At 40.5% G+C, this 13,791-nt stretch overlaps 1 protein-coding gene and 1 pseudogene across 6 annotated transcripts in view; both read right to left on the reverse strand.

The window, feature by feature from the left end:
• The window catches only part of TMEM273 (transmembrane protein 273), a 52,554-nt gene extending 39,871 nt beyond the window's left edge, over positions 1 to 12,683 (reverse strand). For all 6 annotated transcript variants that reach the window (XR_006821182.1, XR_006821183.1, XM_046026249.1 and 3 more), the window contains exon 1: positions 12,588 to 12,683. Coding sequence is in view for 4 of the 6 variants with exons in the window: in XM_046026249.1 (XP_045882205.1) it covers positions 12,588 to 12,633 (46 nt within the window). In the remaining 2 variants the exon portion in view is untranslated. The remainder of the gene's footprint in view (positions 1 to 12,587) is intronic.
• LOC123955814 lies at positions 4,555 to 4,687 on the reverse strand (annotated as a pseudogene).
• Positions 12,684 to 13,791: the final 1,108 nt, after the last annotated feature.

Raw genomic sequence — 13,791 nt, forward strand, 5'->3', positions numbered from 1 at the left:
TCCCAGCCAGATTCGTTTCTGCACAGAGTTCCTGCAGACTGGCTCCTGGAAGCTGGGGTTGTACTCTAGGCACTAATCAACCCACGGACAAGTGCTGTTGCTGGCTATTTGCTGGGCAGTGACCTGGCGAGTCCAGATCCTTGCCCCGACAGAAGTGACAGCCCAGAGGGGGAACAAGATCCCAAAAAGGCACCCATGAAGACAGAGATACTGTTAGGATTGTGAGGAGCTCTGTGAGAGAGTATCTCCCAGGATCCTGGGGAGGAAAAGCATGAACCCCATACAGAGCAGATGATATGTGAGGAGAAGCCTTCACAGCCGGACAGGAACTTGACAGCTATTCCATGGGCCTGGACAGCAGAAACATGGGGTGGGGCATGTGATGGGGCTGGTCTGTGGACACCCTAAACACTTTGGTCTATTCTGGTAGCCATGGAAAACTGTTAAAGGATTTTAGCCACACGGGGGTGCAATTAACTCTCACTCAATAAGACTCCTCCTCCAGGAAGCCCTCCTAGACACCCAAGCTTGGATCAGGAGCTTTTTCTCTGTCTCCTCCATTTTCCTTTATCTTAGTATCTAAGACACCACACTGCAACTGTCCTTCCTATAGGCTGTCAACTCGTTCAGATCAGGGCTTGCATCTGTGTCACAACAGATCCTGATAAAAATCCATATTTGCTTACCGAAAGCAAAAGCTCCCATGTCTATGTGCCCCAGTATCGCAGGGTGGCCCAAGAGCCCAGCTCCAGGCCCTTCACCTCTTCCCCTGGGCAGCAACTCCTTGACAACACGACCCAAAGGTTTGCATAGGTTTCTGAGGGGGTGCAGCCGGGTTCCAGGCAGAAATTCCCCAGCCGCTCATCTGTTTTGTTCAGATGAGCAGGAGAGAGCAAGCCCGTTCATCTCACTGAGAACCATTAGCCCGTTATTTAATGGAATCAAATTTAATAAAAGGAGCAGTTCAGGCAATTCTGGAGGATAAATGAGGGTCTGGATGTGACAGAGATGCTTACAGTGACTTTAAAGAGGAAGCACAAGTGGTTAACGTGGAAGCGAGTGGAAAACTCTGCTGATCTGTATGACAGTCACGTCGGCTCCTGCCCAGTGTTCAAGGACCACCGGGAATTCCCAACAGGTGTTTTGAGGAAGTCACCACACTGTCCTTACCTGAGGGCATTTTCTTCCCTCAGGATCCCCCAGGATCAGTGCTGTGTGTCTGAGAGACGTTAAGGAGCCCAGAATCCCCTCCCCAAAGAGCTTCCTCCAAATCACCCACCCGCCAGGTTCTTAAAAACTCATCTCAGACCTCCAATTCTGGAAAGATAGAACACGCTTACCTTTCCCTATTCTTCTCACTAAACATAGCTTAAAACCTAGATATTAGACAAAAACAAACAAACAAACATAAGAAGATCCTGAAAGATGGAGAGAAGAAGGCAGACTGGCTGAGGACATTGGGGGCCTCACTGGAGGCAGCATATGGCCTGTGGTCAAAGTGTGGCTGTCACAGTTCATAAAAATATGAGTCAACAAAACAGACTTTCGTTCTTCTCTAAGATTTCTAAATTCTGTCTGACGGTTTAGGCTAAGAAATAACATGTCTAAAGTAGTTCCCAATATATGAAGAGGAAATATTTAAGAGAGGAAAGGGACATGGAGACACAATTTCCACTTTTCACTTGAACTGTTAAAATGTTGATAACAGTATATGATGATACATTATGCGTATATAATGGAATACCTACCATACCAGTCCAATGGTAGGAATACCTACCATTCCAGTGGTTCAGCAACCACTGAAAAGGCAATGAAAAGAAATATGTTCACAATCACTACAGACGAATCAAATGGAATTCTAAAAAAAAAAAAAAAAAAAAAAAAAGTTCCAGTAACACACAGGAAGGTAGGAAAAAGAGAAATGAAAAACAGAGAACAAGGAGAAATCCTAATATAAAGGGGCAGACTGAAAGCTCCAACATATCAAGAACTTAAGTGCAAATTGCCTATATCTGCTAATTAAAAAACAGGTTTGCAAAGCTTATTTTAAAAATGATTGAACCATATGCTGTCCACAAGAAACTCACCCTAAATATGATATAGGTAGGTAGAAAGTAAAAGAATGAAAAAAGAAATCCATGCAGACATTAACAAAAAGAAAGAGGAGTGGCTATATTTATATCAGAGACATTTTAGAGCACAGAAAATTATGGCATGACATTGTATTATATTACATAATGTTAAAAGAGCCAATCCACCAAACAGACACAGTAATCCTAAATCTCTATAATCAAACAACACAGCTGTAAAAGCTGTGAAGCAGAAACCAATAACACTGAAAGGGAAAATAGACAGATGCAGAACTATAGTTAAAGGCTTCAATAGCCCTCTCTCAACAACTGATAAAACAACTAGATGGAAAATCAGTCATGATAGAAAAAAATTCAACCATATTATCAAGCAAAAGGACCCAACACGAGCAGAATATGCATTCTCTTCAAGCACTTCTACAAGATATATCAAGGTATCTAGACTATATTCTGCATCAAACATCAACAAAATTAAAATAATTTCACTCATACAAAGTGAGATCACAATGGACTCAACTAGAAATCAACAATAGAAAGATAACCAGAAATTTTCCAAACACTTGGAAACTAACGATACTTCCACAAAATTCATGGGTCAAAGAGGAAGTCTCAAGGGAAATCAAAATATTTATTAACTAAATAAAAATGCAAATACACATATCAGAATTTGTGGGGCATAGCAAACATGGCACTGAGAGGGCAATTTGTAGTACTAAATGCTTACGGTAGGAAAGAGGTAAAGTCTTTAAACCAATAATCTAATATCTCACTTGAAGAAATCAGAAGAACATCAAAATAAAGCCAGAACACGCAGAAGGAAGTAAATAATAAAGACAATAGCAGAAATCAATGAAGTTGAAAACAGAAAAAAATAATAAAATGGTTTATTAACCATTTAATAAATGGTTAATAAAAAAGAAACAAAAAATCCAATACTTTGAAAAGATCAATCAGATAAACCTCTAATGAGAATGACAAGGGAAAAAAGAGGATGACACCAATATCAGAAGTGAAACAGGAACATCACTACAGATCCGATAGACATGAGAAGGGTAATAAGGGAATACTATGAACAACCCTACACATAAAAACCTGGTGACTTACGGACAACTGGATGACACAGTTGGTCAAGCAACCAACTCTTGGTTTCAGCTCAGGTCATGATCTCAGGGACTTGAGATTAAACCCCATCATGGGCTCCACACTCAGTAGGGAGCCTGCTTGAGATTCCCTCTCCGTCCCCATCTGCCCCTCCTCCCCATGTGTTCACTTTCAATCTCTCTTTCATAAATAAATGAATCTTTGAAAAAAAAAAAACCTGGTGACTTAGAAAAAATGGGCCAATTCCTCAAAAAGTACTAACTGTCACAACTCATCCGATATGAAATACTTTGAAGTTCTATAACTATTAAGGAAACTGAACTCATAATCTACAACCCCCCAAAAAAGAAATCCACTGGCCCAGACAGATTCAGGGGAGAATTCTAGCAAAGTTTTAAAGAATAATTAACACCAATTATGCAAAACCCCATCCAGAAAGTAGAAGAGAAGGGAAATCTTCCTAATTCATTTTATGAAGCCAACATTACCATGACATTAGGACCAGAGGAAAAAAGGTGCAAAAAAGGACAACTACAAACTAGTGTTCATCATGAATATAAACTCTTACCAAGTATATACTCTTACCAAATATAAACTCTTACCAAATGTTATCAAGTAGAATTCATCAAAATAAAATAATTATAGGGGCGCCTGGGTGGCTCAGTGGATTAAGCCGCTGCCTTCGGCTCAGGTCATGATCTCAGGGTCCTGGGATCGAGCCCCGCATCGGGCTCTCTGCTCCGCAGGGAGCCTGCTTCCTCCTCTCTCTGTCTGCCTCTCTGCCTACTTGTGATCTCTCTCTGTCAAATAAATAAATAAAATCTTTAAAAAAAAAAAAAAGAAAAAGAAAACAAAATAAAATAATTATACATCAGGACCAAATGGAGCCTAGTCAAGGATGCAAGTCTGGTTTGATATTCAAAAATATATCACCGCAATCCACCACATTAACAAATAACAGAAGAATAAAATCACATGATCATATTGAGTGATGCAGAATTCTAAACCCACGTATGACCAAAATTCTCAGAAAACTAGGAAAAGAGGGAAACACCATCAACTTATTAAGAGTCTACAAAAAAATCCTACAGCTAACATCATACTTAATCATAAGAAACAAGGTGTTTTCCCACTAAGAACAAAGATAAGGCAAAGCTATTCGCCATTGCCCTACCTGTTCAACACAGTACTGGAAGCTCCTGCCAGTACAATAAGACAAGAAAAGGAAATTAAAACAACATACCATTCAGAAAGGGGAAAATACAACCATTTGTAGTTCATGGTTCACATAGAAAATCCCAAGGAATCTAAAAAATAATCCCTAAAATTAGTAAGTGAGTTCTTTAAGGTGGCAGAATAGAAGATTGACATAATAAATCACTTATACTTCTATATACTAATAGTTACACATAGAAAAAGAAATTTAAGTTTTCAATTAGCAATAATCGAGCCTCGGATAAACCTCATTGGCTACGATACTGCCACTGTGCAAAGCTAGAAAAAGAAATTTAAATACAATTTATTATCACCCCCACAAAAAATACTTAGATATAAACCTAATAATACATGTATAGATGTCACATATTAAAAATTCCACAATGGTGATGAGAGAAATAAAAAAGAATCTTAATAAATGGAGATACAAATCAAGTTCATGGAAAACTCAGCATAATAAAGATGTCAAATCACCCCAAATTGATCTCTAGATTTAACATAATTCCCATCAAAATCCTTGCAAGATTTTTTTATTGATGTAGATAAGATTATTCTAAAATTTACATGTAAAGCTAAAGGAAATAGAATTGCTAAAAACCTTTTATTTTTTTGAAAATGAAGAATAAATAGGAGGGATCATTCTAACATCTTGAAATTTACATACCTACAGAAATCAAAACTGCTTGGTATTGGCAGAGGGACAGATCAATGGAAAAGCAAAGATGACCCATAAATAGTCCATACAAGAATGACCAATTGATTTTGGACAACGGAGCAAAAACAATTCAATAGAAGAAGAATAGTTTTTTCCACCAATGGTGCTGGAGTGACTGGATATCTATAAGCAGCAGCAACAACAATAAAGTATGCTGAGCTAAATTCACAAATGAACTCCAAGTGGATTATCGAATCAAATGTAAAAGATAAAACTGAACAACTTGGTGAAAGGTAAAATAGAAATGGGGTGATTTAAAAGGGAACCAGGAGGCCATTAAGGAGATGGACCTTATGCACACCCTCACTGGATAGATCCATGAACTGGGTCAAACTGCAAATATTTCAAAGATTCAGCCAGAACACCGATGACTTGTTAAGAGAAGTTAAGCGAAGGCTTAATGATAGTCTTAGCAACCAATTATATTCAATCAAGATTACTTTTCTGTTGCTAACACCAATCAAAATTCTTTGTAAACAACATTCAAGCATTCCCTTTGTCTTTAGAAACCCTTGACTTCTGTTCCCTAGACAGGAGGGGATGCACACTATTTATTGTGTTATTGCCTAAATTTTCTGTGTTCCTGAATTACCATTCGGAGGCCCCCAATCAATGATTTTGTTTTTGTTTTAGTTCCGCCTTTTTTTTTTCCCCTCCGGTTGACAACTTTTAGGAGAAAACATAAGATTAAGGGAGGAGAAGGATGGCAGAGGAGTAGGAGAAAACATTAGATAAAATCTTGGAGACCTAGGGCGTGAGTAGTGAAAATGTCTTAGATGTTCTATCAAAAGCATGATTCATAAGGGAAAAAAATATCAGTAAACCAGACTTAATTAAAATTAAGTACCTTTGTTCTATGAAAAACCCTATGAGGAGGATGAAAAGACCAGATAGAGACTGGGAGAAAATATTTTCAGATCACATATTTGACAAAGGACTCTTATTCAGAATATATTAAGAACTCATAAAATTCAATAGTAAAGGAAAAACCAAGCCAACCAATTAGAAAACTGGCAAAAGTCATGAAGAGAATGCTGGCTTGACTGGGACATTTCCCCTTACCTTCCCGTGGTCCTCCCTTTTTCCTTTATGTTCCACTGACTTTCCAAGTGATCCTACTGTATTGTTTTCTTTTGTTACACTTTTGATAAATTGTTGCGGGGCAAAAGAAAACTAACATGTCAAAAATTCTTTCTTCCTGGAATCCACTCACTGCCTGATTGTGAACCATTGTCTTGGCAGGAATCTGAAACAGGGGAAAAGCTGTCAGGAAAGATTTTTACAAAGATCTCAGGGACTAAGAGCCAAGGAATAAAGTGATGACTTTGACTTGTAAGATAAAAACGAATTTAATTCTCTTTACCCCAGCCTCTGCCATCTTTTCATTATAAATTAAGGGGGGGGGGCGGCAGGAAGCCTCTGTTCTCTTCAATAACTCTGGCTCTTTCAGTGAAGAATGTTTTAGGCACTGGAACATAATTAAAGTGATATTGTATTTCTTTTATTATCATGATTATAATAATACATAGATTTCAGCGGGTCCTTTCCAACAGAATTAAAACGGAGACAGATGGCTGACATTTTGGTTGGAATTAAGAGTCCATAGGAATATTTTATCTGGCAGCCTTTTAAAAAGGAAGGTACAAACCTCTAAGAAAATGCCTAGAAATCTCACCAGATATTTTCAATAGCTATTCTTAAAGCAGTATTTTAGCAAAATTTAGCAATATTGATCGGTTGGTAGTTAAGTGGCAAATAATTTATTTAGAATTGTGACAATCGTAACCCACAATCTAGCTGTAAGTCTTTTATCATCATGTCAAAAGAACATGAGCCTTTCTTAGACAGGTATCTTCTGCTTCCAAATGTGAAGCCCTTAGAAGGACCCAAGAGCAGTTATGCATTGTCTAGTACAGAAAGGATAACAGGAATCACTAGAATATCAGGCAACCTCCAAAATGTGGAATGTTCTATGAAAGAAAAGGAGATGGGGTGCCTGGGTGGCTCAGTGGGTTAAAGCCTCTGCCTTCAGCTCAGGTCATGATCTCAGGGTCCTGGGATCGAGTCCCACATCAGGCTCTCTGCTCGGCTGGGAGCCTGCTTCCCCATCTCTCTGCCTGCCTCTCTGCCTATTTGTGATCTCTCTCTCTGTCAAATAAATAAATAAAATCTTAAAAAAAAAAAAGAGAAAGAAAGAAAAGGAGATGGAAGCTTCTAAAACACCAATGTCATAATAGACAAAGGCTGAGGAGATGTTTTAGGTAAAGAAGGTTAAAGAAACAAGGTTACCAAATGCCACATCAGCCCCTCCACTGGTTCCTTTGTTCAGGACAGCGAAGGCTGCAAAGGGCATCGGTAGGTCCAGTGAAAATATTGAACTGCGATAGATTATGTGAAAGTATTTTGTCAATGTTAACTCTCCTGATGTTGCTAACTGTGCTGTGGTTATACAAGAGATTGTCTCCATTCTCAAGAAATACACACTAATGTATTTAGGGTTAAAAAAAAAACCAACATGATATATACAACTTACTCTCAAATGGCTCTGAAAAAAAAGACATCTCTCTCTTACTTTGTAGACGTATATATATTTATATCCTCATTTGTTTTGTATAAACATATTTCTCCAGAGAGGTAACATAAGATAATGCAAATGATGGAATCTGATTAAGAAATCAGCAAATCATACAGGTATTCTTTGTATTATTTTTCTTGCAATTTTTCTTTAAGTTTGAAACTGTCTTGAAATAAAAGATTGAGAGAACAGTTTCAAAAGTCATGTCAGTTTTCCATGATGACACTGCTTTCTATTCTCAGCTGGGAGGCAGTTTGTTATTAGAGCTCAAAGTATGGCTTTTCAGCATCAAACAGTTTGCATTTGAATCCAGCATTTCCACTCACCAACTGTGTGACCTCTGATAAGCTACTTTATCATTCTGGGCCTCAGTTTCTTCATCAGTGAAATGGGCATGAGAAGAACATCTGCTTTGTGGCTGGTTTATCAGAAACAAATGAGATCTACGTAGGAGTGCTGGGTGAGGCAGCATGCTCAGAATGAGCTCTCAGGAAGTGGACTTTGATGATGCTTTCAAGAAAAATAATCTACACATGAGAGAGAAGGTGTAGTAAGAGCCAAGATGAGTTTAATGTCAAAGCAAAAGAAGAGGGAGGAGGAATAGAAGAAAGAGAAGAGGAAGAAGAAGGAGGAGGAGGAGAGGGGGGAGGGAGGGAAAGGAAAGGGGAGGGAGGGAGAGGGGGAGGGGAAGGGAGAGGGGGAGGAGAAGTAAGTGAGGAAAAAGAAGAGAGAGGAGGAGAAAGTATCTTACGTACAAGTAACCAAGATTCATAAGCTACAGTGAATACAGCGTGTGACATGACTCAACACAGATAGACACAAACACTAGCACAGAATAGGAATCCCATTAATAGTTCCAATATGCATTAAATGGGTATAAAATAGAAGAAGCACTGCAAAGCAGGGGAGAAAGGAAAGATTGTGAAATAAATGATATTAAGATAATTGATGTTTCATATAGAAAAAACCCCGAAATTACATCCTTTGTTTAGGCCATACACAAATATAAATTCCAAATAAATTAAAAGTGCAATCATAGAAAATGCAACCACTCTAAATTAAAAAAAGAAAAAAGTTTCTTAGACAAGGGAGAAAAACCAGACACAGCAAAAGTCAAAGAATAATAAATGTGATTGTACCCATTTACGGACTACTGCAGAACAAAGGATGCCACAAAGATAAAAGATAAGCAACATACGTAGACAGGATATTGATGCCACATGACAGAGCCAAGTAATTAATATCCAGAAAAATATATATAAAGGACCAATAGGACCACAGGAAATGTACAGAAAAAGACACCTGGCTGTCCGATAAAGAAAGGGAAAATAGTTAATCCTACTAGTCATCAGGAACATGCAACCTAAAAACTTGGAGATAATATTTTACAACTCTGGCAAAAAAATGAGAAGTCTGACACTACTGAGTATTACTAAACCTGTAGGGGGACAGAAAGGTCCGGATCTTGCTAACGGAGAGCAATTTGGCAATGCCCAATGAGGGGAGAATTGTCCACACCCGTGACTTGTGACGCCTTCAAGATTGTCTCCCAGAAAACAGCCGCACATGGCTTCTAGAAGGTGGGACTGAGAAGGTTCATTACAGCATCAACGAACACTCAACAAGTAAGAAACAACCTAAATTCTGTCAGTTACCGGAAGGTACAACTAAATAATGATGTAGTGTTTCAACAGACCTATTTAGGGCAGTTGAAACGAATACCATTGATCTATGACATCAGCGCGGGGAGCTAAGGCAGCATGTTGAGTGTGCTGTAGTGACATCCGTGTCACATGTTGAACCCCTAGAAAGCAACACAGGAAGGAAGCTCAGTCAAAACAGGGGTGCTGTTTCCTCCGGAGAAGAGAGGAAACAAAGCAGGGGAGGGAAGTCCCAAGGGCATTAACTCCATTTCTGACATTCTCTTTCTTTGATGGATATGTTGATTTATCTATCTACTTATGAATCTGTCTGAAAAACCAGCCAAATCTTAAAATGTATCAATTCAAGGTGTTGGGTCCATGTTTGTTACATTGATGGCAGTTTTTTTTTTTTTTAAGATTTTATTTATTTATTTGACAGAGAGACAGCGAGAGAAGGAACACAAGCAGGGGGAGTGGGAGAGGGAGAAGCAGGCTTCCCACAGAGCAGGGAGCCCGATGTGGCACTCGACCCCAGGACCCTGGGATCATGACCCAAGCTGAAGGCAGAAGCTTAACAACTGAGCAACCCAGGAGTCCCATATTGATGTCAGTCTTAAAATAGTTTCAGAATATTGGAAAACTGACTTTCCCAAAACTGTCCAACTACTCTGTGTTGTGGGAAATAGTGGCTCATGCAAGCTGGGATGTCACGGGAGTCACTAGGGAGAGATGTTCCTCTTCCTCCCATATCCCCAAAAGCCCTCATGCACAGCTTTCACATATGCCCCGGGGTGACTGCCCTGGTCCCCTGCCCTGTGTTAGTAGGTATCACTAGATAACCCCCCAGGTCCCTTCTACCAGTTTGTAAAGGAAAAGCTCAATTAATTCTTACAACTTTCAAACAGGCTATCATGCTATTTTTTGGTGCATAGAGATTTATTTTGTATTAAGAATATATATGATCCTTATGGGAAATGTCGATACAAAGAAACCAAAAGATGCCTTATAATCCTATTTCCTAGGAAGGGTAAAAGGAAACTTTTCATGATTCGCTGTATTTCCTTCCAGTCAAGTTTTGGATAGACAAGCAAACATACGGAAAATGTAATTCTGTACCTATAACTCCGTAAGTTTGTCACCTTCCCTCTATCCATGTCAGTACTGAGAATGTTTTTCATGTAAACATTTTGGATATCGTTGGAAACATTCGAGTATAACTGATTTAGCCAGATTCTGACCGAAAATCATTTGTTTTCTGGTTTCTACTGGAGTCAACAGTGCTGAATAACATCCTATTAAATATTCAGGGGAATTTTTATCCTATTACTTCATCAGGATAAGTTTCTGAGGGTGGAATTTCTGGGTAAAAGGTTCTAGGTAAACAGCTTACACCTTGCTGCATGTTGTCCAATTATGTCCTGAGAAGATTGGCTCAATCGGTGTTCTAATTATCCAAATGGTGAGTGCCCGCCTCCTGTCAGATCCTGGCCATGTGCTTTAAACATGGCCACAGACTGAGTTCTCTCAACAGCCCTGTGAGGTTGGTATAGTCATTATCTCCAAGTTACAGATGAGAAAACTTAGCACAGACAGGATGGACAATGTGCCCCAGCTCCTAGGGCTGGTAAAGAGCTAAGAGGATTAACATTCGTTTCTTTAGAGGGAGACACAGTCTCTGAAACACCACCGTTTCTGCCAACGGTATCTGAAAACACTAACTGGCTGTGATACCTCAGCCAACTAATTAAAACTTTATCCTTAAAATGCAGATAATGATGGGACCTATTTCATGAAGTTGTTGTAGGCGCCAAATGAGCTAATGTGTTTAAGGGAATAGGCAGCAGGTCGAATGCACTCAAAAATGTCACGTTACTCTTTCTTTTATTACCTGGGACCTTGAGCATTTTCACGGTTTATCGCTTGTTCGTAATTTTTCGGAAAACTGCCTACTTGTATCATAGGCACATTTTTTTCAGTGGATTTCTTAAATTTCACTTCCTTCCCCACGCCCACCCCCCAGGACAGACTGGTCTGTACATCTACACTGGTCAAAAGCAGAAACAGGTTAAGATGCCTGCTGTCTTCTGCCAAGTCGCCGAGCACACTTTGCATTTTCTGCCCTGCACACAAGTCTTTCTTGCTTGCTGATTCTAACCACCTCCATGGCCACTGCCACTCATTACACATGGCCACTTCCACATGTAAACTGCTAGATGCCGAGGCTCTCTGCCCCCCCCCCCCCCCCCCCGCTAACTCCCAGAAAGCCAAAGTCTTTGTTCACTCCAGTCTAGATGTGGGCTTCAGGCAGAAGTCCTGCCCCTGGGAATTAACATTGCCCATGTCCCGGATCTAGACTGTTACTTCCTCAGATAGAAGATTAGATCTGGAGATAGACTGCCCGCCTTTCAGTCTTGACCCAGGGCAAGTTCTGGGAAACACCCTCTTTGTGCAGATGCCTTTTTAAGAAATAACAGTTAATGTCGAAGCAGATTTTGCGAAATGCATGGCTCATTCATCTCTGTTTATCTCTGTCTACACATATCATTCTAACCATCATTCTGGACCTCGATCTTTATCTCTCTCTATTTTCCCTCTCTGATTCTCTGGTCTTCATTCTCCCTCTATATTCGGCCTTAATTTTCTATCAGTCTCCACCTTTCCCCCTTCTTCCTTCTTTTGATGTACAGAATTAAAGATGACTTTTAAAAGTCTGGATACTTTTGGGTGACTGAGAACCTCCTTCATTCCATAGTAAGACTCATTCACCATGAACTATGGAGAAGCACCTACATATTCTCATTTTACATAATTATTTTGGTTTGACCTAATTAAATTGAACTTAATTTTCAAACAATCCTAGAAGACATGCATTATTATCCCCCTTATCTCTTATTGGTTCAGAAACTGAGAGAGGGTCTAAGAAGCTTGAGGCAGTTTGTCAGCAATGGGACCACAATTCAAAGCCAGATTTTTCCAGGTCCCAAGCCCAAAGCTCTTTCTATCACATGACCCTCTCCTGTTCTCCTCTGGCCCAGAAGCATTTGTAAGTTGCAGCTGGAATGAAACAGACAGAAACCGTTGCTCACTGTTTCCTGTCTCAAAATGAGAAAAGCCGTCTATCTCAAGGGGCACATCTATGCTTGAGGGACTGAGTCCCAGTGGGCTAAGGCTCCCCCAGTTTCCCACTCATTGAGGTATCCCGGCCACAGAAGAGTCCCATCCACACCACTTCTGCATTCCTCACTTACCCAGGAGGAGGAGGAAGGCTCTCAGCATGCGGGCCCCCAAGCCCATGCCGGCTCTATGCTCCTGGCTCCTTCTCTGAACAGGCACTGAGAGACATATGACCCAAGGCTGCAAGGGACAGGAGCCAAACTCCACGTGACAGGCAAGGAGGAAGCTGCCTCCACGCCGGGAGGCTGCTCAGTTCCTCTCGGCTCCGTCAAAGGGCAGGGCTGAGAGAAGCACTTGTTGTGCTGGCCCTGCCATCTATGGAAGGGAGCTAGCCCACAAGCAGGGCTCCTGAGACTTTCCAGGGTACTGGTTATCACCCCACCTATCTCCTATAACCCACCCCCCCACCACCACACGCACACAACACCAGAACAGAAGTGCCCCTGGGTGCAGATTCTTGTCCAAAGTCCCAGGCTGATGAGTCTCAGAGGGGGTTGTGGGCAAAGCAAACATGGATGTCCAGGTCATGTAACGCCCATGGCCACCAGCCCACAATGCACTGCAGTCTCTGTGTTTTGTGCCACGGATGCCTTTCAGTCTGAGAGGCTGACTCTCTTCTCAGAATAACATTTTAGATGTCCAAAATAAAGTAGCTAGTTTCCTAAAAGAAACCAATTATATTGGGGTCCCTGGGTGGCTCCGTTGGTTAAGCACCTGCCTTCGACTCAGGTCATGGTCCCAGAGTCTTGGGATCGAGTCCTGCATCGGGGGTGCGGGGGGTGTCCCTGCTCAGCAGGGAGTCTGCTTGTCCCTCTGCCCCTCAACCTGCTCATACTCTCTCTTTCTCTCAATAAATAAATAAATAAAATCTTTTAAAAAAAAGAAAAGAAAGAAACTGGTTATATTGAAATACAGTTACCAAAAATAGTTCGAATGCAGACTTATGATATAGAAATAGATGTGTTTTCTCTCTACACAGCGAACAGCAAGATTTAGCAGAGGGGCAGGAAGTCCACGATCTTGACCTCATGACAAACATAAACAATATTTAGAGATGTCTGTACCAGCTGGAATGTGGATGAAAAAACCTGCAGTTGCTACTTGCAATAAAGTCACCCGTGTGGTAACATCACAGTGGTTTCTTGGTTACCCTCATGTTGGAAAGACATGTTAAGTCTCCAGTAGAGGTTAGAGGACAAGGATGTAATTTTTTCTCATCCACATTCCCAGACCCCACATTAAGCCCCTCATGCTGGAAGACCCTTGGTTCTCAACAGA

Source organism: Meles meles, chromosome 13, assembly GCF_922984935.1.
Source record: "Meles meles chromosome 13, mMelMel3.1 paternal haplotype, whole genome shotgun sequence".
NCBI lineage: Eukaryota > Metazoa > Chordata > Mammalia > Carnivora > Mustelidae > Meles > Meles meles.